This window comes from Dermacentor variabilis, chromosome 5 (genome assembly GCF_050947875.1).
Source record: "Dermacentor variabilis isolate Ectoservices chromosome 5, ASM5094787v1, whole genome shotgun sequence".
In the NCBI taxonomy this organism is placed as follows: domain Eukaryota; kingdom Metazoa; phylum Arthropoda; class Arachnida; order Ixodida; family Ixodidae; genus Dermacentor; species Dermacentor variabilis.
This window is the reverse complement of record NC_134572.1, coordinates 147896590-147922916: the sequence shown is the minus strand read 5'-3', so window position 1 is coordinate 147922916 and position 26327 is coordinate 147896590. Positions and strand designations below refer to the sequence as shown.

General features: G+C 45.0%; 1 protein-coding gene across 1 annotated transcript in view; it reads left to right on the top strand.

The window, feature by feature from the left end:
• The window catches only part of LOC142581993 (uncharacterized), a 257321-nt gene that overhangs the window by 12308 nt on the left and 218686 nt on the right, over nucleotides 1-26327 (top strand). Inside the window, exons 2-3 of the mRNA XM_075691427.1 lie at nucleotides 5589-5722; nucleotides 9388-9488. Of these exons, the coding sequence (XP_075547542.1) occupies nucleotides 5627-5722; nucleotides 9388-9488 (197 nt within the window). The 5' untranslated portion in view covers nucleotides 5589-5626. The remainder of the gene's footprint in view (nucleotides 1-5588; nucleotides 5723-9387; nucleotides 9489-26327) is intronic.

Below are 26327 nucleotides of genomic sequence, written 5' to 3'. Positions count from 1 at the left end.
ACCGAGTGCCCGCAAATTTGGGCCTAACTCTAGAAGCCAATGACCCCCAACAACATACCAATGAAGACACACTCGTCACATTCCATGAAATTTGCACACATTAGAGACACCAATGCCTTATAGATCCACCTGTCTCTGTGCTAAGAACGCGCAAGAGAGAAATACTGTGGCGCCAACTACAGAACCCGCGCACCTTGCACTTATCCTTTCCCGCCACATACCCGACACTCAAGTGTCGCTTTTGCCCTGTCCCGATAGCAGATCTCTCTCATATCAAATGGCGAATGCCCCTACAAAACTCCCCCTCCCCACGCTCATACCATTAATAAGCAGCGAGGAACTGTAGGAGACTGCCCTACGCAGCTCCGATGCCACCCTACAGGACCGAATCTTGACGTGGGCTGAGGAGGCAGCGGAAGCCTACCACGACTGGTAGACGGACGTCTAGCCACATAATGTGGGGACGGACGCCTGCTGGGACTAGAGTACTTATACCTCGCTCGGTTCCCCCCGGCCCCTCGCCTCTTCTAAAAGGGGAATAAAGTTCATTCATTCATTCATTAAAAAGCTCACATACCCAGTGCATTTGCGTTGCATCCCGCTGAAGCCTCAGGTTGCTGCTCTTGATGAGACCTTGTGACATGGGTAAGAAACCACTGACCATTGCAGAAATTTAACTAATCTTCTCTATCATTGCAGCACGGGACATTACCAGCGGCCGATTCCTAGTCGTTCAAAATATTGTAAAAGAACTTCATTTCAGAGTCACACGCACGTACTCTGATACATTGGTTGATCTCCTTGCGGCAGCCTTTTGTATTGATGAGGTTAGACAGCTCGAACGTGGAAAAATGGCAATTAAAGAGGCGGAAAACGCACACAAGCGGTGGCACCACGTGGCACCATCAGCACCTGTCTTAGCTTTTCGCCTCTTTCAGCATCCTCCGTTCTTGTTCGCGCTGTCAAACGTCATGGATACACATCAACAAGCCCGGTCACATACCCAATTGCCGTTTATGTGTTTCGAAATCGAGCGCAGACTCCTTTTCTTGGAATTCACGAGATGGCATTGTCATCGACGACTGCCGCTTCGGAAACGCATGCAGGAGTCTCGAAGTCTTCGCCTTCCCTCAATGGACTGGGAGGACCGGCAAACATGCTGTCGCCTTTCCATCCTTCCTGATACATTCTGCAAGTCAGTAGACACCTGAAGTAATTTAACGCTAAACGTTCTAGCAATTGTTTTTGCTGCTCTTCCCTCGCACGCTTTTCTTGTTTGACTATTCCAGCGAATGTGTATGTCTAGCCAAGGTATTACTTCTCTATGGGGATGTAGAATTGAGCGCCAATCTGAAGGATGGTCCCGCCCCCAATAAGAGCGTGCTCGAAGCAATTATTGCCTCACCGGTAAAGTCAAATTTTCTTAACGCTGAGCTGATAAAATTGCTAAAACTTGTAAAAGAGAAACAAAAACAAGAGCAACTCAAGCAAAAGGTATCAGTTTGGCTACCCGTATCGTTGCCATTGAAGTCCCTTGCCTAGTCCATCGAAGAACCCCAAAATATTATGAAGCTGCCGAACATTATCAACGAAGCCGTCAAAGACCAACCTGCTACTCTAAATTCACGCTTAGATCAGCTGGAGCAGAGATCGCGTCGAGATAAGCCTATCTCCTAAAGCCTCATATACAACTCATCGTAAATGTGAGTGCAATTTGAACAACAGGTATGCGACGTCCTTTCTAGTGATTTCAACCTTAGTCTCTCGGACGATGGTATCTCCCGTACTCGTAGATTAGGGCAGTACGGTGCCAGACGACCGCGATCAGTGACTGTCGAATTCGCTTCGTTAAAACTAAGGGAGAATATGAGTTTTCAACCCTGCAAAATCAGTGGCACAAATGTCTGGGTTAGTGAAGCCATCTTACCGTAGCCATTTCCAAAGCCATAGCCATAGCCATCTCGCTGCCTGTTTCGAGCTTGCCTGCCACAGTCGTTCCATGACACACCACAAATTAGGATGACTCCGAAGTTTCTCACCATCCGACTCCTAGTGATATTCGAAATTGTCAAGACCAACAACGCCTACAATGGGCAACAATACCTACAATCCGCACGAGTGACTGAGCCCGCACAAGCAAGCAGCCGGAAGCCGCATCGGTCTCTGGGACAAAAGCAGTACATTTGCAAAGAGAAATGAGGTAAAAGTAAAGCGCTCCCGTTTTCTGTTAACCGACTCAGAGTTACTTTATTTATTTTTTAATTGGTACCTCAAATACCCCATTTGCGGTTTTACATGAGGGGTGGGCATATTTAGATAATATTTTCAATGAAAGACTGGAGTGGTGCACCGCTTCATCAGGTAGATGATTCCAGTCTTTCGCTGTTTGAACGAAGAAAGAGTTAAGATGAGCGGAGGTGCGAGCTGGAGGGGGATAAACAGCCTTTGAATGGCTATGACGGGATGAAGTGCGATGCGCAGGCGTGATGTCGGTCTGATGAAGTAGTAGGTGATAAAATTTGTAAAAGAGGCACAGTCTTGCTTTATTGCGGCGCTGCTCGAGGGTTGGAAGGTTCAGAGATTATTTAAGTTTCGTAACGCTAGTGTGGTAAGAGTAGTCAGAATGAATGAACCTTGCTGCACGATTCTGTATGGATTCTAGTGCTGTTGGCAGGTTAGATTGGTGTGGGTCCCACACTGAGCATGCGTATTCCAGTTTGGGTCGAACGATTGTTAAGTATGCCAGTAGTTTTACTGAGTTCGGAACAAGACTTAGATTACGGCGCAGGTAGCATAGTACACGATTGGCATCATTGCTAATTGTGCAAATGTGCGAGGACCAACTGAGGTTATTGGACAAGTTAACGCCTAGGTACTTATATGAAGTCACAGCACATATTTCCGAACCGGCGATAAAGTTATTAGCTGAAATAAATGATTGGCGACGATGGAAAGTAAGTAGTGACGTTTTTTTGACGTTGAGGGACATTAGCCAATTATTACACCAAGTTTCAATGACTTTAAGGTCGGACTGGAGAGCGCGAGAATCAGTGTCGTTAGTAATAGGACGATAGATTACACAATCAGCAAATAAACGAATTTTGGAAGAACAACCTGTCGGTAAGTCGTTAATGTATATTAAGAAGAGTAGTGGCCCGAGGACTGTGCCTTGTGGCACGCCGGAGATAACGGGTGATAAGGCAGACGAGCATTGGTTAGCGTAAACGAACTGTTGACGGTTAGTGAGAAAGTTGCGTATCCATTGGAGAACAGAAGGGTTAAGATTAAGACATAATAGCTTTAGAAAGAGACGTTCATGAGGAACCTTGTCGAAAGCCTTTTGGAAATCTAGGAAGAGGGCGTCTATGGGTATGTTTTGATCAAGATGCGAGCTGATGTCATTAACGAATAGAGCTAGTTGAGTCTCGCAGGACATGCCTTTCTGAAAACCGTGTTGATTAGGATTAAAGAAATTAGCGGATGTTAGGAAGTTTACAATATGAGAATAAATTATATGCTCCATTAGTTTAGAACAAACACTGATGAGGGAAATTGGGCGGTAATTGTGGCACGATGACGATGATACTTTTTTTGATACTGGAATTATCTTACCTACTTTTCAGTCTTGCGGCACCACTCCAGATGATAATGATTGCTGAAAGATGTGGCATAAAAATACACTAGAGATGTGCGCAGTGTTCTTAAGCATTTTGGAATTGATTCCATCGATGCCGGCGGAGCATGTTAATTTGAGGGATTCAATTAGCTTGGTGATACCATGTGCTCGATTGTTATGTCTGGCATCGTTGGGTTGTTGAGGTAAGGACAGTCTGGGAGGGCAGTGTTTAGTTCAGAAGTGAACACGGAAGAGAAGACAGAGTTTAGTACTTCGGATGCTTTATGGTCTGGAACACGGTTATTATCGTTTTCATATAGTAATAATGGTTTATGGTTATTAGGGGTAATGTATTTCCAGAATCGTTTGGGATTGTTTTGCAGCATGTTAGGGAGTGTAGTTGAGTAGAAGGTACGTTTAGCTGTTGCGGCCAAGGAATAAAACTCCTTTTCAGTGACGTAATATTTTTCCCAGGCCGGAGCGGTATTGGAACGCTTGACTTTACGAAACAATCTTTTCTTTTTATTGTTTAGTCGTTTTAATGTGTTTTTGAACCATTGGGACGAAGATCGCTCTGTTAAAATGATATTTGGTATGTAAGTCGTAGTGAGTTCGATCATTTTATTTTTAAAAAGTGTCCAGTTGGCGTCTACTGTGCGCTTCGGGAAATCTATAATGTACCAGTTGTAAAACTCGGTTAGTGCATTGTTGATGCTGATGTACTCACCTTTATCTTAGAGTCTTATTTTCTTTTTTGATTTTTTGCACTGAGGTAGCTGCCAGGATAATTTTGCATGTAGTACCAAGTGATCACTTAGTACTGGTAGATGTGTTATAGAAGAAACACTGTCGGGATAGGATGTTAACATAAGGTCGAGTATGTTAGAGCACTGTTCGTTTTTCCGCATTTGGGTAGATACTAGCTGCGTCAAACCAAAGGTGAGGCACGTGTTAAGAAAATTACATTCAAGGTTATTTTTAGACAGTGTTATGGCTGGTTCGGGCCATGTTATATCAGGAAAGTTAAAGTCACCTAAGAGGAGTAGTTGCGCATGAATAAATGACTTCGTAACAGTTTGCAGTGCCTCGTGGAAGTGAATAGTGAAGGAAGCACCTGCGTCGGGGAGTCGATAGCATACACTATTTAATCTATTCATACCAGAAGCACTGCAAAGCACTGCAAAGCACTGCAAATGAAGCTTAAGTGACACATTTGTTTAGTACAATGTCAGAATATATAATATGTGTAAACAGCCGTTCAGCAGCAAGGCGGCGCGAAGGAATTCGGGAACTGTACCAGCGGTTCTTTTCCGAGAGTTCGTATTGCATCTCTGCATATATCGTGTATTGAATACGGTCACAGAGCAAATCCCATCTACATAGAGCGAATGTGAACCTTCAACTGTCACCCGCCGTGGTTGCTCAGTGACTATGGTGCTTCGCTGCTCAGCATGAATTCGCGGGAAGGAATCCTGGCCACGGCGGCCGCATTTCGATGGGGGCAAGAATGCAAAAGGACCCGTGTACTTAGGTTTAGGTGCACGTTAAGGAACCCCAGGTGGTCGAAATTTCCGGAGTCCTCCACTACGGCGTGCCTCATATTCAGAAAGTGGTTTGGCACGCAAAACCCGGTAATTTAATTTAATTATGTGAGCAGTCTTTCCACATGTTTCGGTTACGAGCGAAATATTTCAGTTACTCGAGCCCCCAATATGCAAAAACGCCGGAAAAATTGCTCCTATTATGCCCGATATTCCGGACAGCACTCGCTAAAATGGCACCGCTCATGTTCAATAGCACACCCATATTCCCGATTAGCTGCGCGAATGCAACTGTTCAGAAGGACAGTTGTCAGTTTATGCTGCCGGGGCGTGTGCGTAATAACCTATTCGGCATTCACATCTTCAGACGCGTTTTGGAATCACAGCAAAACTATCGGTCTTTAATGAGGTCTACTTTTTTATGGATGCAGGAAGGCATAGCAGCGGTGCGAAGGCCTTTGTAGACAAGATGGTGGACTACGATCCCAGCGAGCCTTGGACGCTTTCTGCACTGGCACTGTTCCTAAAAATCCGGGAGAAACGCGGCTTTCATCAGATATACCCGGTAAGTGAATACACATGACTCGGCCAGCATTCAGGACTGTTTAATGGAGTCTTGACAAAAGGCTACTTCCTTAAAGAGCAACTAATATCAGAGCGAGGACGAATAACGCGACTTAATGGTGACTTCAGTCGGTTATTCAAGCATTTCGTTCTCAGGAGGTGGGGGGGGGGGGGGAGGAGGAAGGGGGTTGTCTCCGGCTTACAGGCATGCAACTTTTCCGCAACAGAATGTGAGATGTCACATCAAATCCTTGAGGAACATGCGGGGTGCTCTACATTGCATCAACCTGTGTTGAGAAGGCAGGATATAGCACGCCGTCATGCGTACGACAAATGACATAACTGGATACTTCTTCATCCCGCTAATTTTTCGTGCACTCAGCGTGCGAAGGGGAAACCTGAAAGCAATCCCAGCACTTTTTTGTCGAACGCATGGAATACCCTAAACCTTCGGCGCTAAGATACACGGGCGCGTCAAATATAATGGTGCAGCATACTGGGCTTATTTCTTCCAGTTATAATTGTTAGCTGCCGTAAAATTTACGGTGCAGAAGCGCAGTGTCTGGCATCATGCGCACGGCGGTGTGTGGCATGTAGTAAACTTCAACAAATAAAACAAAAAGCCGGCACCCGGTGATAAACTGCTACGCTATAACTCATTCACTGAGACATCAGTTTTAAATATAGTAGAAAAAGTTCGATTATTGCTGTAGGAAGGAAAGAGAATCGGATGCAGTATCCCTTGACATTCTGGAGCCTAGTCATAACCCTTCATGAACGCATTTCCTACAGGCAACATACAAGACAACAAAAGTTTTCTCATACCAAATTTCAATAAGGAGTTCAAAGTTGCTAGCTAGATCTCGTGGGCCAACACTGAATGACATGCTGCAAGCGCCATTTATTGTGTTAGAACAAGAAAACAGAATAAGCATCTAAAAGTTTGGCACGCGACTCGCTTTCTTGTGAAGAGGACCGCCGATGCAGTTTTCGCTGACTGCCAGTTTTGTCCCCCCAAATAATGTAGAGCAAATCAAACGTGCACCTTTGGCTTGCCTTTGAAGAAAGCTATCGCTATAAATTACGAACAAAGCAACAAGGTGGTCTGCGTTGAAACTGCTTGAAGTTTTTGGCCGGGCGTTTCCGATATTTATTTATTTACTTATTTATTTATTTATTTTATTTTATTTTTTTTTATTCTTTCATTCATTCATTCAGTCATTCATGCATTTATGAAATACTGCCGATCCTACTTTGGGCCCTAGCAGGAGTGGTAATAGTTACAAGTTGGAGAAAATACGCGATAAATACTGATCGTGTGCAAAATAAATCAGATAAAACAACAAAAAAAACAGCAAACACATGAACCACGGATGTCTCTGTTGCAGCAATTATTAAATAAATTCTAGAACAAAGGTCAGTTACGACGTAAACAAACTACAGCCGAAAAGGAAACAATAACTTCCAGAATATAGCAAGGTTAGGTTAGGTTAGGTTAGCTTAGGATAGGTTAGGATAGGAAATGTTAGGATAGGAAAGGTTAGGATAGGAAAGACATAAATAAAAACCACAAATGTAGGAGGAAATACTACAATGAACGAAACGACCAGATGTTCGATCGCTTTCGTGCTCAGCAGTGACGTTGACGGAAGAAGGTGCCACTCGTTTACCGTCCTAGAATTTTTGGGGTATTGTATGTCTCACTCTTAAAGGAATAACACTCTAAGTCAAGGCTGCCGTTAAGTGTTACATGTAGGATCTAGGGCCCATTCCATAAGGGTAGATTGGCTCTGAATGAATGAAAATCAGGGTAGTCATTATCCATCGTAGTGTTTGTCTTTCGCTAACTTACAGAACTTTCAAGAAGCGAGGGAAATTGCAGCTTCACAAAACCGATGTATCAGGTTGTTTCCTTTCATAACTTTAAGAAAAGAGTGTCCTTGATTTTCATGGTGGCGTGTTGCTTTCAAGCGGAATTCATGTAAAGCAGATGATATTTCTGAGTGTAACCGCTGAATTATTGAAGCCTATATTTGTGGAAGCAACAATTACTTTTGGAAGAAAGTCAACATACGTATGGTGTAACTGAATATTTATTTCGTAAGCGTGATATTGAAACAACTTACGAGTGTTTTCTGTGAAACACATATTCAAGTATTTTCCTCCAATGTAGAATCCAACTGTCGATGTTCACGGCTAAGCTCGGCTTCTGTACCAAAAATAGAAAACAGGAAGGAAAAGAATTTGCGTTGTAACGTGCACAAAAGCAACACATTTTGTATTGAAATTGTTCGAGTGCTTAGAAACAGAGTCGCATAATGTATAACCCATGAATCGTTACTTTATGTTGTTCTAAATTTGAAGAAAAACAGACACCTACACACCTAGCGTGGTATGCGCAGTTTCAGGGTGACGCTTTTGACGGGTCATGGCATTTCTTGTTTGTTGAGAAAACGAAGGAGTGCGGTAGAAGTGCTGCCTATCACACTGCCTTGGCATTGATGCCACATTTCGATTTCGCTCCTGGCTACGATTAAACAAGCGTGAAAACTTCGTTTAAAGAGCGGCACCTAGAGTGCATGATAAAATTATCGTAATTTTTCTTTCGGACAGGGTCCTGCTCGATTTTCACGCTTTGGCCGGCGTACGTCTTACCTGATCAATTGGTGCCCCCAGTGCCCTTTTCTGCGTTTCCGTGTCTTTCAGCGCTGAAGCAACTCCACCATAAATAACCCACATGCCAAAATCGCCACGACAGTACAATTTGTCTAGCCCTGCGTCACACCAATCTTAAAGCGCACCCAGCCATGGTGCCTTAGTGATTCGGGCCTCGTGCAGCCCCGCAAGGGGCTGAATTTTTATGGTCGCGGTGGCTGCGTTCCGACAAAGGCCGAACGAAAAATGCCCGTGTGCCGTGCTTCGGGTGCACATTAAGGAACTCCTCGTGATCAAAAAATTTCGTAGCCCTTCGCCACAACGTTCCTCGCAATGGACTGCGCACTTTCGAGATGTTGCAACTATCTGGAATCTGTAAGGAAAGTGGTCCTGATCACATTATTGAACACCCGACGAGTTGCATTACTTGTGGTCGCGTCACTGCGCGGAAATCTTCGACTGGCGTTTTTATTTAGCTAGGGTGAGCTATTTATTTCTTTACCAAAAGCTAATAACTGCAGACTTGCGGATATACTTTGCAAATATCTCGCTGCAAATTTTGAAATTCATTGCGCATCGCAAACGAAAAACTGAAATCGCATATATAATCATCTTAGGCGTTTGTGCCTTTCATCACCGTAATTTTCCTTCACATCTGCTACAGGCAAGGAGCCTGATGTGTAATTTTAAGCGAAACTTGCAAGCACGCATAGCGTCATACGAAAATTAGAAAAATGCTTCCTTTGTAGGCACGTCTAGTTACTATAAATTGGAAAATGTTTAGGAGTTGTCGAAGATGGAATGTGGACTTAAGTGAATAGCAAAGAAACATGTCGTCAGTTGCTGCCTTGATCAACACAAGTTCTGTTCGTGTAAGTCTACATCGCCTGTTTGACTGCTCCTCATTATCTCAAGCTTCCGTCTCCCTTTTAGCTTCTGCATACACAAGGAGAGAAGTTTAGCATTCATCATTCGCCCTTTTCTCACTCTGATTCTTGTTTTCTCCAACAGAACGGGTTCGTAAGAACTGCTGACTACGAAATAGACCTTCCAAACATCTTCTTCAACGGCTGGACAGCTCGTATTTTCATGCGCAGGACCAAAAGACTACCGTGAGTACCATGATCTCATGCTCCTAATAGCCGTCAATGTGCAAACCTACAGATCTTGTGGAGTGAAGGTTTGGGAAGGTGGAGAGCACGGAATGAACGCGGGGTTCCGTTTATCGACTTAAATAGATATGGTTGCCTTTGTCTTTGCGCCAAGTTCTCTTAATATTTAAATGTGCTGTGGAAGACCGTAGCATCATAAAAAATGTTATTTGTAGCACACCTCCACAATACTGAGTCATTTCAACATCATTGCTTCAATGATACAAGTGCGCACGTGTTGCACTTATCAAATCATGCCGCCATGCCCTGGATTCGGAGAAATTATTTTTATTTCAGAACCATTTTATTTTAGCTCTCGCGAGCGAGCGTGTGTACTTTCTGTCGGCGAATACGTGTAACATCTTAGTTGGTTGATTAAAACAGCCACACAGTCGTGGGAAAAAAGTTTCAAAGGGCTCGTGCAGGCTTTTGGTGGCGTCGAATTTGTTTTTACTTAAGGACTGTACGAAGAGGGGTGGAGAGCGAAAATATACGAAGAACAATAAAGCCCTGTATATTAACACGTATGTCTTTGTCGGCATGTCACCTTATGCTTACAGTCTCAACCATCATGTCTTGTCTTTGCACTCTAACTAATGCCTGTCGTAGTCCCTAGTTGTAGAATTCAGTAGAAGAAGCGGTAAATTATCCTGAGGTTCGATAAATGACGCTTACTCGAGGACTTTCTAAAACTGGTACAGCGCAACATGGAAAGGAAGAAGCAAGCCGAGCTGGCCAGATGAATGGACAGAGCGCTGACTTCCAACCGGCTCATTGCAAAGTTGCACGAAATATATAGCTGCAAAAAATTAGTGCGCTTACGCTTTAAGCAGTACGCTTTCTTGTAGCTATATATTTCGTGCAACTTCCCAATAAACCAGTTGGAAGTCAGTGCTCTGTTCTTTCATCTCGCCGTCTCGGCTTGTTTCTTCCTTTCTATGTTGCGCTCTACCCACCCTACAATGCAATACTAAGGGCCCCCATATAACGTAAAACTACTCCAACATGTTTTTATTCCAAACTCCTCACGTCAAATTTGCGTAACCGCCGACGCAAGCATCGGGCGGTGACCCGCAGGGTTGTCTAAGGAAGCCAATCAAGCGCTGACTTCATTCATGGGAGGTCACTTTTGTTTGCTTTAAAAACGAATAACATTGCCTGCACTGAGCGGCTTGTCTTATCTAATTGGCTGACAAGAGACGAGGAGCCCGCTCAAGTGGAGAGGGATTCGATGGGGCCGAGCCAGTACACAAAATCGACAACCGGATGAAGAGGGTTGTGCTGGCGTCTGCGAATAGTCCGCTTTCGCTTACTTAGCTTGAGGTGGCTGGTCGAAAACCGCGGCGGCATGCAACGGAAGGTAATGAATGCTGCTAGAACGGATCCTCAGCAAAGAAGAGTTGGCAGAGTGAGGTCGTAGACGTGCCGAAAGCGGTAGAAAGCATTACACGGCCACGGAAAAGGCTTTCTTGTGCGCAAATAAACTCCTGCTTTACGGCAGGTGCGAGTAGCCAGCGCCTGAGTGATCGGCGACAGCCATCTTCTATTCCTTTCGGAACGGGCAGCCTGCGGATATTCAGAAAAACATTCAGCGTTGTTCGGTACATTATTGCATCTTTAGGGCGTACACGTCACTTTGACGTGATGAGTTTTCGTAATTTTTTCATGTCACGTGACAGGCAGGTGAAGTAAGTGCAGCGCTAAATCTTTTTACCCATAGCCGAGGTTTAATGGCGAAAAGGCGTCGGATCACAAATTAATGTTATTCTTTTGTTCGGTCCAGTCATGCATAATCAGTGTGTAACGTCATATCAGATGGGGAGCTATTTCGGTTTTCCTGACGTCGCGTGACAGACAGGCGACATAGCGGTGGTCCCAAAATTTTTTGACCAATCGCGGAGGGCTGATTGCACAGTTGCAACAGAAAAGCTTTACGCAGAATAGCTTTACGTTATCGCGCCCCAACTCGCCCAATCCTCAACCCTAGTGTACTCAATGGCGCATGCATTGCGATTATCACTGCGTTGGGCTAGACGACATTAACTGCTCGTTGCTACGTTCAAATGGCTGGCATTTGTTTTTGTGTCGTAGGCCGGAAATTTAATGACTTTTACCACATCTTCGTAACAAGGTTTCCTACCTAAAACAAGGGTGAATGTACAAATGACAAAGTTCAGTGAACCAGACGCCGGTGGAGGCTTCTAAACTTAAACACGAAAAAAATGTTGCAGTCCTGATGATCTTCCAAATGTGTTTCTTCGACGATATGCCGAATGCGTTGCCACGTTCCTTTTTATTATTTTTAATAGTTTCTTGTCAACAGCAACTTTGCCGCGTGACTGGAAGACGGCCCGAGTAATTCCTATATTCAAGAAAAGCGACAGATTATTACTCATTACAGACCGACATCTTTAACTTTCTCATGCTGTAAACTTATAGAACATATTATAGCCACTCAGATTACAGAATTCGTTGACAAACACTCAATATTAACAGGCTTCCAGCACGGTTTTAGACAGAAGTATTCGACCGTGACGCTACTTGTCGCTGTTGCGCATGAGTTTGCCAAAGGTCTTGATAATGACATTCAGATAGACACAATTTTTTTAGATTTCTGTAAGGCCTTTGATAAAGTTCCTCATGACAAACTAATCTATAAACCAAGCAACATTGGTCTTCCGAAGTTTTTGGTCGCTTGGGTGGCTAAATATTTGAGAAATCGGGTGCAGTTTGTCACGGTTGAGGACCTAAATTCCCGCCTTATACCAGCCACGTCGGATGTGCCCCAAGGCAGTGTGCTAGGGCCCTTGTTATTTTCGTGCTATATAAATGATATCCCAGATATAATTGATCCAACTGTTCAAATTCGATTGTTCGCAGATGACTGTATATTATTCCGTGAAGTTTGCAGCATACATGATCAACAAAAACTAAACAAAACTCTAGATTACATGTACCAATGGTGCAACCAATGGGGCATGGTCATAAATGCACAAAAAACTGTTTCCATTCCTATAAATAAAAAAAATCCCATTTTCAGTGTGCTTACTCCCTATGTTCATCTACAGTTAATCATGTCGATAGCTACAAATATTTAGGTGTAACGTTAACTGCTAACCTCTCCTGGAATTCACACGTTGATAACATTTGTTCTGCTTTCAGAAAGTTGTGTTTCATTAAGACACAAGCTTCGTAATTCACCACCAAATGTAAAACTTCTATGCTATCAATCATACAGCAGACCAAAGCTAGAATACGCAAGCATAGTATGGGACCCTTACACAAAACGTAACGTTGGTAAACTCGAAAGAATTCAAAGAAAGGCTGTTCGATTTATCTTTTCTAAATTTCGTCGTGTGGACTCTCCGTCGGAACTAATGACAGCCAAAAACATACCCCTAATTCAGTACTGAAGAAGGCGATTTCACTTGGGCTTCGTGAATTCTCTCCTTAACCAGAAATTCGCTAATGACCCTTCATTGTATTTATCCCCCCTATCAACAAGACATACACGACATCAACAACCAAGATTTTTAATGCCATATTTTGCAAACAGAAATTTTGCTTTTTCCCGCACACAGTGTCTCAATGGAATTTCACACCAGAGCGCGAATCGTCTTGCCATCGTGTAGCATTGTGTACACTTATCCATTCTGTTCATTGTTGCTATTCATTTGTCTCTGGATGTAAAACACAATATATGTTGACCCTTAAACGCAATGTGATTTGTTAAAGAAATGCCCGTCCTGCTTGGACCACGTTGTGTGGTCTGCAGTATGTATAAATAAGTTAACAAAATATTTAGGTAGGTGTCGAAAGACACATTTACTAATTATATCTAGACTTGGAAGAAAAGGTGGGGCGCCCGTTTTGCTTTTCTGACGAGCACATGGCTGTACTAGGAGCATTGTGCTGTATTAGGCGTTAGGGCGGTTTCGAGCAACTGCATCACTGCATCGTCTATTTGAAGGTATGGCCCACCCTTCAACCCTATGATCACCAGATATTCTATTTCTTGAGCAATAAATTTTTTTGTTAACTCCCAGGTAGCCCCATGTGTTCGTAGCGTGAGTGAATTCATACCTGTAAGTTTCGCTGCGTCCTTGTGTTACCCGCGAATGTAAGTTTTTGGGACGACTTTCGAACGTTATTATTGAAGGTGGAGTCGAGCCGCAACTTTAGAAAAGCTGACTGAGCACCAAGTTTCTGTAACGTTGCGCATTGCCAGAAAATGAGTTTTTTTGTCTTTGTTAATGTCGCCAGGATGCGTACCACATACACCACGAAAGAAAACGCCAGACAATGCATTCTGATCGGGCTCCTTCATTCTTGTCTTGTTAGCCATTTCTTGCTTTCTGGTCGTACTGTAAGCTACGGAAGCTGAGCGAACTAGTATGCTTCTTGATGCAATAAGTTCGAAAAGGGCAATTTTGCAGGCTCTGCTTCACAGCAACTGCCCCTATTTAGCAACAAATTAGTGACAGCGTGTCGGGAAGACGTCGCGTAGCGGGTAGCGGGCAACGGGTTCTGATTGGCGAAAATAGTGCCAACTCAGCAGCACAAGCATATAGAGACATGATTCGAATGCAGAGCTCAGCATCCTTAGTTTTGTACTATGGAATGGCAACGCAGTCATTGTATGTCTTACATAGTGAGCTGTTATGGGCTCATTTCAACAGCCGTTATGGTTGGTGATGGTCTCCACCGCCGGTGTCCGATGTCCGCAGCACCTGTCGCCGGGAATGAGAAAAAAAATATTGATTTGCAGCGGGGATAGAAACCGGGCCTGCTGGGCAGACCTCTGCTATTCAACCGATGAGCCAAGTCAATGCTAGCTAGAATGCTGCATAAAAATGCCCTATAAACGCGTCCTAGCGCGCGAAGAGACGCGCAACATGATATGCGTACCGCGTAGCATCGAAGCGTGCATTTTTTGCATCGCGGTTGCGCATTTTTACGTTTCAGAAGTTACGTTGCAGAATATTATTACACGGGGTAGAAGGCCATCTAGCCGATGCACAGGTTGTATTACAAGGCTGTTAAAGAAGGTCAGAAGGTAAAGAAGAAAGAAAAGTTCGAGGACCTGTATAAAAGATTGCTAGGAAAAATATATAAATTTATTGTGTACAGGACTAAAGCATGCTCAATATGTGACTACGTAACCACCGCGTTTCAAGGGGGGGATGCCAATACGTCATTATCATCACCACCATTAGTATTGTATCGTGCCGCTTATTCTACGCTAGGGGATGCGCGCCGCATGGCGTATCAACGTGCGCCCTTTGTGTGGCAGTTGCATAATATTAGACCACGTGGCACGCCCTGTAGCAGTTGCGTAGGTAGTGGTACAAGGCAGATAGGGAAGACTTCAGGAAGAAAAAGAAGTTTATGGCGGCATACATACATACATACATACATACATACATACATACATACATACATACATACATACATACATACATACATACATACATACATACATACATACATACATACATACATACAAAATGATGGGATGAAAAGCATGTATGGCATATCTGATTAATTCAAGCAGGCTAGGTCACTGCCACCGTATCATTTCAAAGGGAATACCATTAAATCTTCATCACCATCATTAGCATCAGATCGTGCCATTTAACACAAGATGGGCATGCGCGCCGCGTAGCACTTACACGTACAGATTTGCATCGCAGTTCACTTATATTCCACTAGATGTCCCGACATGTAAACGTTCATATAGAAGTTACATGCAGCATGTAGCTCGTCCTGCTCAACTCAAGCAGGCTAGGTGACTATTTGCCACCCACCTCCCATTTCAAAGGAGATGCCAATAAGTTATCATTATCATCATCGTTATCAACAGAAACGTATCGTTCAACCGGTCAAGGGATGTGATATGTGTGCCACGTATTCTGGATACCTGTGTTTACTCTTCCGTACACGTTATAGCGCCTCCTCACAAGGCACAATCCTCTGCTGAAAAAGCGAATCGTAGATCTACGCGCCCGGCTGCAACCAGGCAACATCGGTATCAACAGATCGCTGTGCAGAGAACAGGACAAGCCGCAGCACAAGCCGTCGACGCTGGGCGGATTGCTCAGATCGTTCTCTGAAAAACGACGTGAAGAAACTTCGTAGCGAATTACCTGTAGTGCGTGGCTTTTCTTGTATACATCGCGAAGTGTTGTAATGTTCCTTATCTCTTTAGTAACTTTTCGAAAAGGCTAAAAATAATACTATACAATAAATTTGCATATGGAGATCAATGTACCACCATTACTCAGTTACTCCTTTATTTTATTGCAAAGTCTTGTACTTTTTCCATTGTTTGTTAGTATACTTGAAACACATTGCTGGCATTATTTTATAACAGTTTCTCTTATCTGTATTTCGAAATGGGCCCCGCACTAGCCATTCCTTATGGAATCATACAGATTGTGCGCGTCTTAAGAAAGAAAGAAAGAAAGAAAGGAAGAAAGAGAAAAAGAAAGAAAGAAAGAAAAAAAATGGAGCTCCTGTAGAGCCGCTTCTCCAGATCACGGGGTGGCTGCGTTGCGTGTGCCCCGCACGCCTTTGATGTTTGCAATGCGCACTTCGTCATTTCCACTAGAGCCTGTCATGATTTTGCTACCGCTCGAGTCAATGCTACGTGAACCTTGACGTAGCAGTTAGGGAACCACCATGCAGCAAGCATGGGGGCAAGAAATAGCGAAGCAGTAGTCCGATTTTCACTTGGCGCGGGCAGGTGATCGCATTTTCGAGGAGCCTAAAGTGAATCTAGTGTTTTTTGTAATGACACCATAAAGACGCCCGCGCCGTCTCAATGGGGTGATACGGTAATTCATTTCATGTCAGTTCCAGCGATGATACACACAGACTCAAGGGCAGATTTAGTGGGTCGTTTAATGATATCTAGAAAACACAAACAACACAACGGTTTAGTGAAGCCTGGTTCATAAAAGCCAGGTGGCATTTGCGCTGCAAAATATAAAGTGGAAACAATCGCTAGTTGGCTGTACATATCTGGTTGGGCACATCGCTAGGGAATCAGACAAAGATAAAGCGACTTTGAAAACGACATGACGAGCTGATTCAACGTAGTTATCATTATTACGATGGGTACACATATGCAAACGTTGGAAGCATTGTCAAAAGCAAACGTTATAGAATATAGATGATGACAAGACATGAAGTGGTCGCGCATAAGCAATCCGGCTTGTTTTGTTAATCTCGCCTAATCACGTATTTTAAAACATGTAATCAATGATCATTTGAGACAACACTATAGATGCAACGGTTCCGTACTCATATATGCTGCAATGTTTCCCGTCCGGTCAATAGACATAAAATACTTGTACTAGGTTGGTAACGGCAACCTACCTTCGCGCGTTGAAAAATGCGCACATGAGTACAAAGCCGTGGCATTTCAGATCACGAGAGGTATTTTTGTTCGCGAGTTTCTGGAGCTGATGTCAATCTTTTTGAATTCTTTGTTCTAAACATGGGAAGCAGCACCTATCTCAAAAGATTATCTTTGCTTAACTTCATGCTATCAGAGACATTTTCCTGGCTTCTATATATCGACGTATTTCCTTCAGTTTCGTAATGCCATTAGCACTGCTTGAGCCATTTTGAGCTTATCTATCTATCTATCTATCTATCTATCTATCTATCTATCTATCTATCTATCTATCTATCTATCTATCTATCTATCTATCTATCTATCTATCTATCTATCTATCTATCTATCTATCTATCTGTCTGTCTGTCTGTCTGTCTGTCTGTCTGTCTGTCTGTCTGTCTGTCTGTCTGTCTGTCTGTCTGTCTGTCTGTCTGTCTGTCTGTCTGTCTATCTATCTATCTATCTATCTATCTATCTATCGAGCCTGTCACGTCGATCATCCAGTGACCCGAGCTTTATATCAGCTTGGGTAACTAGGCAACTGGTCGTGGTCGTGTTGCCGTCATGGTCGTTGCAACGCCATCCTTCCAGCTATGTGACTCAACTCTCGTCAAGCTGTCTGCGTCAGCCCATCCGTGTCACACAGTCGTCGTGAATTCCCTGTCACACCACCGTCGTGATGCAGTCATGGTCGTTGCATCGCCATCCTTCCAGCTGTGTCATTCGACTCTCGTCAAGCTGTCTACGTCAGCCCATCCGTGTCATACAGTCGTCGTGCATTCCCTGTCACCCCGCCGTCGTGATGCAGTAATGGTCGTTGCATCGCCATCTTTCCAGCTGTGTCATTCGACTCTCGTCAATCTGTCTGCGTCAGCCCCTCCGTGTCATACAGTCGTCGTGCATTCCCTGTCACACCACGGTCCTGATGCAGTCATGGTCGTTGCATCGCCATCCTTCCAGCTGTGTCATTCGACTCTTGTCAAGCTGTCTGCGTCAGCCCATCCATGTCATACAGTCATCGGACATTCCCTGTAACACCACCGTCGCGATGCCGTCATGGTCGTTGCATCGCCATCCTTCCTGCTGTGTCATTCGACTCTTGTCAAGCAGTCTGCGTCAGCCCAACCGTGTCATACAGTCGTCGTGCACTCCCTGTCACACCACCGTCGTGATGCAGTCATGGTCGTTGCATCGCCATATTTCCAGCGGTGTCATTCGACTCTCGTCAAGCTATCTGCGTCAGCCCATCCCTGTCATACAGTCGTCGTGCATTCCCTGTCACACCGCCGTCGGGATGCAGTCATGGTCGTTGCATCGCCCTCCTTGCAGCTGTGTCATTTGACTCTCCTCAAGCTGTCTGCGTCAGCCCATCCGTGTCATACAGTTGTCGTGCGTTCCCTGTCACACTGCCGTCGTTATGTAATCACGGTCGTTGCATCGACATCCTTCCAGCTGTGTCATTCGACTCTCGTCAAGCTGTCTGCGTCAACCCATTCGGGTCATACAGTCATCGTGGATTCGCTATCACACCACCGTTGTGATGCCTTCACGGTTGTTCTATCGATGTCACTCCACGTTTTTACTTCGGACTCTCGTCATGCCGTCATCGTCGCGCGGTCATCGTCATACAAGCTTCATAATGCAGTCGTCGTCATTCCATAGTTATCCCACACTCTTCGTCATCCCGTTGTCCTCATACCCTCGTCATGTCATAGTTGTCGTCACGCTGGATATGTTGCGCTTTATGTGTTGTTAGTCAACGTGCGATCATGCCACCGTTATTTTAGCCTCGTGGTGCATTTTCATTATAATGTGGTTGTCAAACCATCAGCATCATGCACTCCTGTCATCTCCTCATCCATGTCCTTTTGTCCTCGTCATTGTGCAGCCACCTCTATACCATCGCCATCGCCTAGGATTTTTCATCTCATTGTCATCTTGCCGTCGTCATCATACCAGGTTTTCCTTGCATCAATGTGATTATTTCTTCATCATTCTTTCGCCGTCTCTCTGCCGGTATTATATGTTTGTTGTGAAGCCGCCATGGTCGTGGACTATCTGGGCACCGCGCACAGGTCGTTTTGGGCGCAGTGCGATGGGATTCACCCAGTGACAACCATAGATAATGTACACCTTCCAGATGTGCTTGGTTGTAAAGCGGAGGGAAACGTCAACGGATAAGTAGTCAAGATAAGCAAGAGGCATTTAGGGAGAGAGAGGGAAAAGGATGTGTAGAAATGCAGGGAGGTTAACCAGAGGCCGTTCCGGTTGGCTACCCTGCACGGGGGGAAAAGTGAAGGGGCATAAAAAGTGAAAGAGAGCGGAAGGCGGAGATAGAAAGAAATAGAGACGAATACGACCAAACCACATACACTACAGGGTGGCAGGGGGCGGATTTCTTACAGTTTATCGTGAAGCCCCGCAGACCGCAGGAACCTTATTAACGCGAGTAAGGCCTTTAGCCTGGATGTATTGAGGGACTTATATTCATGAATGAATATGAAATTCTCGGACTAACATTTAGCTCAAATCTCACATGAAATTCGCATGTTGACAACTTATGCAAAAATCTTTCAATGATCACAGGAGCTCTATCGCGTTGCCGTGCAATTCTCCCAGTGGAAGCAAAACAAAAACAAATTTATTTTGCATTGTTCACTTCCCACATTAATTACTGTAGCCTTGTATGGTTGACCACTACACAAAAAAAATATTACGAGAATTTGTTTATTACAAAAGAAAGTTGTTCGCAATATCGCAAATAATGATGATTTAGCTTCCACAGAATATTTTTTAGGTTGTACAATATTATGAAAATACAACATATGTATGAATTCAGTGTTTTGCGTTCATTCTGTGTGTCTTCACCCACTTTTAAAAGCTTTATTAGCACAATATCACAGCTTCTACGCAATACCAATGTTCGTACACGTTGTCTTGACTTTTGGATAAGACCACGTTTCCGCACTTTTTACAAACTGGAGTCTGAAACATGATCTTCCGTTAATCCTCAATAAATAGAAAGCTATAGTGAAGCCCACAGTAGCATTACTTCATCAGATCTTTCCTTAAAAAAATACCTATCACTATTGTCGTGAAGCTACGTACATTAACAATTCTTTTTTTTAACAGACGCTAAATCCTTCTGCGTCTGCTTGTATTTCACATTGTGGTGTGTTTTTAGAATGTAATATCTTTTCCTGATGTATTATATGTGTTTGCTGTATGCATATGTGAATGCATATATATGTATATATATATATATATATATATATATATATATATATATATATATATATTCATTTTCCCCTTTTTTTCGTTATATTTGACGTTTTTATACTTTTTCTTTCTTCTGTGTATAATACATTATATCTAGTATTGTGTATTCTTATTCTGATGAACTGTTATTTTTTGTTTCGTACGTTTTTGTTTAACGGTTTGACATGCACGTCGATGTCAAGCTGTGCCTTGAATATGGTGACTTGGCTTCCGTCAAGCTACAGACCGCAGCTTTTAGCCCTGTCAACCACAAAACTTGTTTTGGAAAATAAGGAATTTGAATTTCAATTTGAATTTGAGTACTGACCTAAAGCTTTGAATTCTGATAGTGGACGATTGTCCAACTGGTCCAGTACTCTGCACAGCACTTGTCTCTGGGGACTATATCGCGGGCAGACACAGATAATATGTGCGAGAGTCTCATCGATGTTGCACGTGTCGCACGTGGTGCTGTTGGCCATTCCAATAAGGAAAGCATACGAGTTCGCAAATGCAATGCCTAGCCACAGACGGTACAGCAACCCGCACGGGTTGCAGAAGATAGTGCTAGCCTTTCCTCCTTTCGCCACAAGAAGAACCACTTCTCTCTCACGGGACATCAGTCGAATCCCAGCCGCAGCGTCTGTTCGCGAAGATGGAATCAAGACACGCTGACCACTTTCATGGGCAGATCGGGCTTCTTCGTCGGCGTGGTCATTCCCGCTGATGCTGCAATGTCCTGGAAGCGATTGAAAGATTATGTTGTTTCCCTTGTCATGGCTGTGTTGATACATGTGTCGAATTTCTGAGGCCAGTTCTTCATTGGGTCCGTGGCACATTGGGCTTTCTATGCGCTGAAGGGATGCCTTGGAGTCACTAAAGACTGTCCATTGTTGCGGTGGTTCCTGATTAATGAAATCAAGTGCAGCACGTAGTGCCGCATGTTCAGCACCTGTTTATATGGTCACACATGAAGTTTTTAATTTTATTTCTTCAGATTTTGCCGGGATGATGACTGTAGCAGCTGAGCTGTTCAGTTTTACGGAACCATCTGTGTAGACATGTTGCCGGAATCTGTGTACGTTTTGAATGTGTTCCAATGTTGTTTGTTTTAAAGCTTGCAACGGCGCTCCAGCTTTCTTTCTGATTCCTGGAATTTGTGGAAAAACCAACAGGGAAGAGATTGATAAGAGCGGATCTCTTACAGTCATAGCTATAGAGGTACATAGTAGATATAGAAGAAAAAAAAGGATTAAGAATATGTATACAAAAGTGCTAGGTAAAGAAGATATATAGCATACATAATTATACAAACTAGGTGATTGTTTGCCGCCGTCCCATTTCAAAGGGAGTGCCATTAAATACTAACATCATCATTATCATCATGTACGAGGTCTGCACGCCTAAATTAGTCATGGAGGATGGAAAGAGTAGAGAGCATTACGTCACGCACGCCGCCTTGGTAAGCGAGGGCTCCGTGATGCCAGTCCCTGTGCTTAGTGACGGCTCAACACGTGACCTATGGCGCCGACAACACGAAGCGGGCATCGAGATATGCCCAGACGTTTGGTTCCCAGTCATGTTCCCAGCATCTTATTCGGTGCGCGATTGTTCGACCGCCCTGCCATGACTCTGCCTGCTGAGCGGAAGCACTACAACCAACCGCGCCCTTTCATGTGACGATCACGCATTGGGCCGACAGATTTGGCTTCACTCGTGTTGTGCGGTGTGCCTTCCTTAATTTCCCCTCCTCCACGCTATTGGTGAATCAGAATCACTTGGTGGCGCACGCGACGTCTCGACAAAAACAAGAGCGCGAATGTCGGCGCGCAGCCCAACTCTTCTTGATTTTTGTATTAGTTGCGTCGTTGCCGTGGCACTTGCTCGTAACCACTCTACTGTGCCGCGTACGCCAGTGCGTGCGGCTTCTTTAGCGAACATTCTGGTGGCGCTATAGTGCCGTTATCGAAGTTTCTCTTTCCTGGTGCTTGGTTACGAAGCCAAAAGAAAGCAGGAAGTGGGTAAGCAAGAAGGGGAAAGAAGAAGGGGATAATGTAAAAATTTGGACGTGCAACAGACATTTCATTGAAATAAAGAAAGTTGGTTGGAGTTGAGAAATTTCCACACAAGTATTGTTGTGCATACGCGTTTTCTGCTGCATTACACAGATCTATAACAATACATTTACGAATGCAGGAAATATCCTTAAATCCAAATGTAAAGTACACTATTATATGCAATATTTGCGGCAGTATCTTGTACCTGTATCCCAATTACTTGTCGCCCGCGTATCTCGTATCATACTGCCACGTGGTAGTGACTGTCGAAAACGCCGCAGTAAAATCGCGAATGGCGAAACTACCTCTTTATTGGTCGAACCTGTGCCCAGAAAAACAGATTAGGCTGAAAGCGAAACGATAGCGCCGAAAACAGTCGGCTTTCGGTGAAACTCTGATCATCCGGGCTAACGAGTCGGCTTTCCTACATGAGTCATCGAAGGTTCCAGAATAATCGCTGGTGCCCGCGTGCTTTCCGGAATGTTCTGCAGAATTCGCGTCGCGCATACGTGCAATCACATTATACCAAGTTCCGTGACAACGGACAGCAGACAGAACCATCGATAACGATAGAGAAACTTCCTATACGTGCAGACGCGTCCTGCGCTGAGCAATAGCGGTAAACTTTTGTTAGCCGTTGTAAAAGCAGTCAAGCGACAAAAATAAGCAAGCACACTTGTCAGTACCCCCTCTTAAAGAGCATCGTCCTGATGCTACAAGCATAGCAGCAGGGCGAAAGAAGCACGCTGAGCAAAGAAAAACTAACCAAGTTTGCCAATGCTTGCCAGCGCTGGTAAACGGATTGCACCGAACAGCATGGATTATTTCAAGTAGTGAGCCAGTGACACTGTGACAGCGAAACGCCGTCTGGCGCAATTTCATGCGCCAATTCGTCGGATGATTTCATAGGGTCCAAAATAGCGCCGTAGAAGTTCCTCATTAGGACCTCGGCGGCATATTGAGGTCAAAACCGAAACACAATTGCCGAGCTAGTACTACACGTATCATCGTTGGAGATTGTAGTGCCTGCTGTAGTGCTCTGCTGATCCTTGATGCGCAAGTGCGCGAGCTCTCGGGCTTCTTTGGCGGGCTGGAGATCAGCCGTGACGTCGAGATTCCTTTCGTAGGGAACGTATTGGAGCATGTCGTTTAGAGTCGTCCGTGGGTTCCTTCCGTAAACCAGCTTGAATGGCACAATCTACGTCGTTTCTTTCATGGCCGTATTATAGCTGAAGGCTACGTATGGAATGATGACATCCCACGTCTTGTATTCGACGTCGACGTACATTGCCAGCATGACGTCAAGGGTTCGTTTAGCCTTTGCTTAAGGATTTATGTCGAAGAATGGTTTCTGCACTTTGGCCACCGAGGTAGATCGAACCAATCCAAAGGGATAAACGAATTGCTGGTTTCCACAATTTTCTCTATATATGCGATGGTTGGGCCCAAGATGAAGTACTCTAACCCCTGGCTGAAGTTTGTCAGGATCACTTTCGCTTTTCTCTTTGTATTCAAGCGATCCCTCTTGCGATGCCAATTTAACGGTAGAGCAGTAGACACTGGTTCCGCTCGCTGACGCCTTCTTCATCTGCGGGTGTTTCGGTACCAACGGAAATGACAATGATAAAGTGAGGCGGGATGCTGACTTCGATTACAAGTATTCTCAAGGCACACTGACTGGAAGTTCTCTCCGGCGGCATTACTTGGTCTGCGGATCGCATTATTGACATCGACTTCAGCACAATGACTGCGCCGTGTTGACTCAGAATGTCTAAGCCAACAATTACGTCGCGTGGAACCTTTAAAAGTATAACGAAGGCCCACAGTGCAGATTCAGTCATGCACAATAACTCCAGCTGCGCACTTTGGACTCGGTATTATACTGTGTCCTCCAGCTTTCCGGATATGAGGGCCGTGATGTAGTGTTGACTTTCTTCAGCTGGGCTGCGAAGGGTCCACTGATGACTGAGTAGTCGGCTCCTGTGTCTACTAGAGCAGTGATGGTGTTCTTCCTCTTGAATTGTTATCGTGTCCTGCTTCACATCATAGCTGCATCACGTTGTTCTGTAGCTGGCACGTTTCGTTATCAGGTCTTCTTTTGACAGCGTATCCTTGGCACCAATGCTTCGTCGTGATGACGTCCTGTCAGACGTACGTAATCGTGGCATATCCTGAAGCGTCCTTGTGATCGGAGAACGATCTTCGGTATCTTGACGTGGAGCAACCACACCTCCATCGGTTGCTGCTTTTAGTTTTCCGGGTATGGCCACTGGCTGGTCTTGCGTACGGTCGGCGCAGCGCCGACAGGTAGCGTCCTGATGATGGCGCAAGCGTCGGGGTATTTACTGTGTTGCGCCTATGAAGTCGCCGGCGTCACGAGTCATTTCGCTAACTGTGGACGCGGCGCGTTGAAGGCGAAGCCTTGCAGTCCCAAGTCGCGGTATGGGCACTGGCGGTAGTTGTGACCGGCTTCTCTGCAGTGATAGCAGAGCGGGCAGTGGCCCAGAGCGCGCCAACCGTCTCGCTTCCTGGGGTACTCGGGCTGGCCGACGGACGGCCGAAGTGGCGGCGGCGGCGAATGTCGGAATTGTGGTGGTACTGGGCCCTTGTGCGGGCGTCGAGGGGTATTTTGACGGCGGGAGAGCACAGCTTATGTGATTGCTTCCAGCTGGGGCTTCGGTGATTCTGGCTGCGCCTCAAGAACTCCGAGTAAGTGATGCATCACCTTTTGGATGATGTCAGCAACAGAGGCTACTTCAGGCTGCACGAAAGAGAACATCCTTCGCAGTTCTCCACGAACAAAGGCTCTGGCGGTCTCTCGGAGATAAGTGGAGCCTACCTTCTAGATTTCGCTTTTCGGCGAAAGCTCTTTGCGGTTGTATTGTCGTTTGCACGTTTCCAGAGTATTTTCGATGGCGGTGGCTTACGATGAAAATTCCACGCCAGTCTAATGTGGGTTCCGGCTACTCCAGTGAACAGGTCTTGCTTTATTCCCCCCATAAGGAAACAAACTTTCTTCTCATCGGGACATATTTGAGTCAGTGTGACAAAACAAGCGGGTCATTTCTTCTCTGTAACTTGCACCACTTTCGTTCGGCAGCTACATTCGCGTTTCTTGAAGAGCTTCTCCTCTTTCCTTACGCGTGACTCTTTTAAAGTATGCAGAAAGGCGTTGCGGAACAGTTCCCATGTCGTCAAGGTTGACTCCCGGTTCTCAAACTCCGTCCTCGCGGCGCCTTCTAAGGCGAAGCACATATACCGAGGATTGTGGTCGGAGTTTCAGTTGCTTAAAGCAGGGACCCTTTCGCATGTTTGCGGCCAACTTTCCGGCTCTTCAAACGATGTTGCGCCGAACTTCGAAGGCTACCTGAGCTGTTGCAGAACGATTATGGGGTTATCGGGGTTGCAATTAGTATTGTTCACGCCTCGGGGCTGATATTTTAGCCTGCGGCTTCCTCGATGGTCTGGGATGACTTCGGTCTTGTCTTCGCAGTCCGGGCTTGGATCATGGCTGGTCGGGGGCGTCCGCTACAGTGACGCTCAAGAACACAGTAGCAAAACAGTGAATGGCGAAGGCGCTTCTTTACTAGGCGAACTTGTGCCCAGACGAACAGGCTGCGCTCAAAGCACATGGAGTCTGCGATCAACGAAAGTCTTATCTGTGGAGTCACCACGTCGGCTTTTGAGGGTGAGCTATCGAAGGCTCTAGAATAATCACTGTTCCCCGCCTGCCTGCCAGAAAGTACTACACAATGCGCGTCGCATATAAAATCAGATCACAGGTCTGGGGGCAACCGACAATGGTTAAAACCATGAATAACATGCTAGAAACTTCGATACATGCAGGCGCACCCTGGGCTGAGTGATAAAATTTAACATCTGTTAACCGGTGAAAAAGAGTTCACCCGGGAAAGATAAACGAATATTCGTGTCAGTACCCTGATAGAGTTGCAAAGTATCTTTGCCCAGCCAAGGGCCCCTGCAAGCGACCAAGAACTCCTCTATTCAGGCATATGGCCATCGCTCTCTTACGATCGACTTGGGTCCACGACGCACGTTCCGATGGGTGTTGCTTCTGGCAGA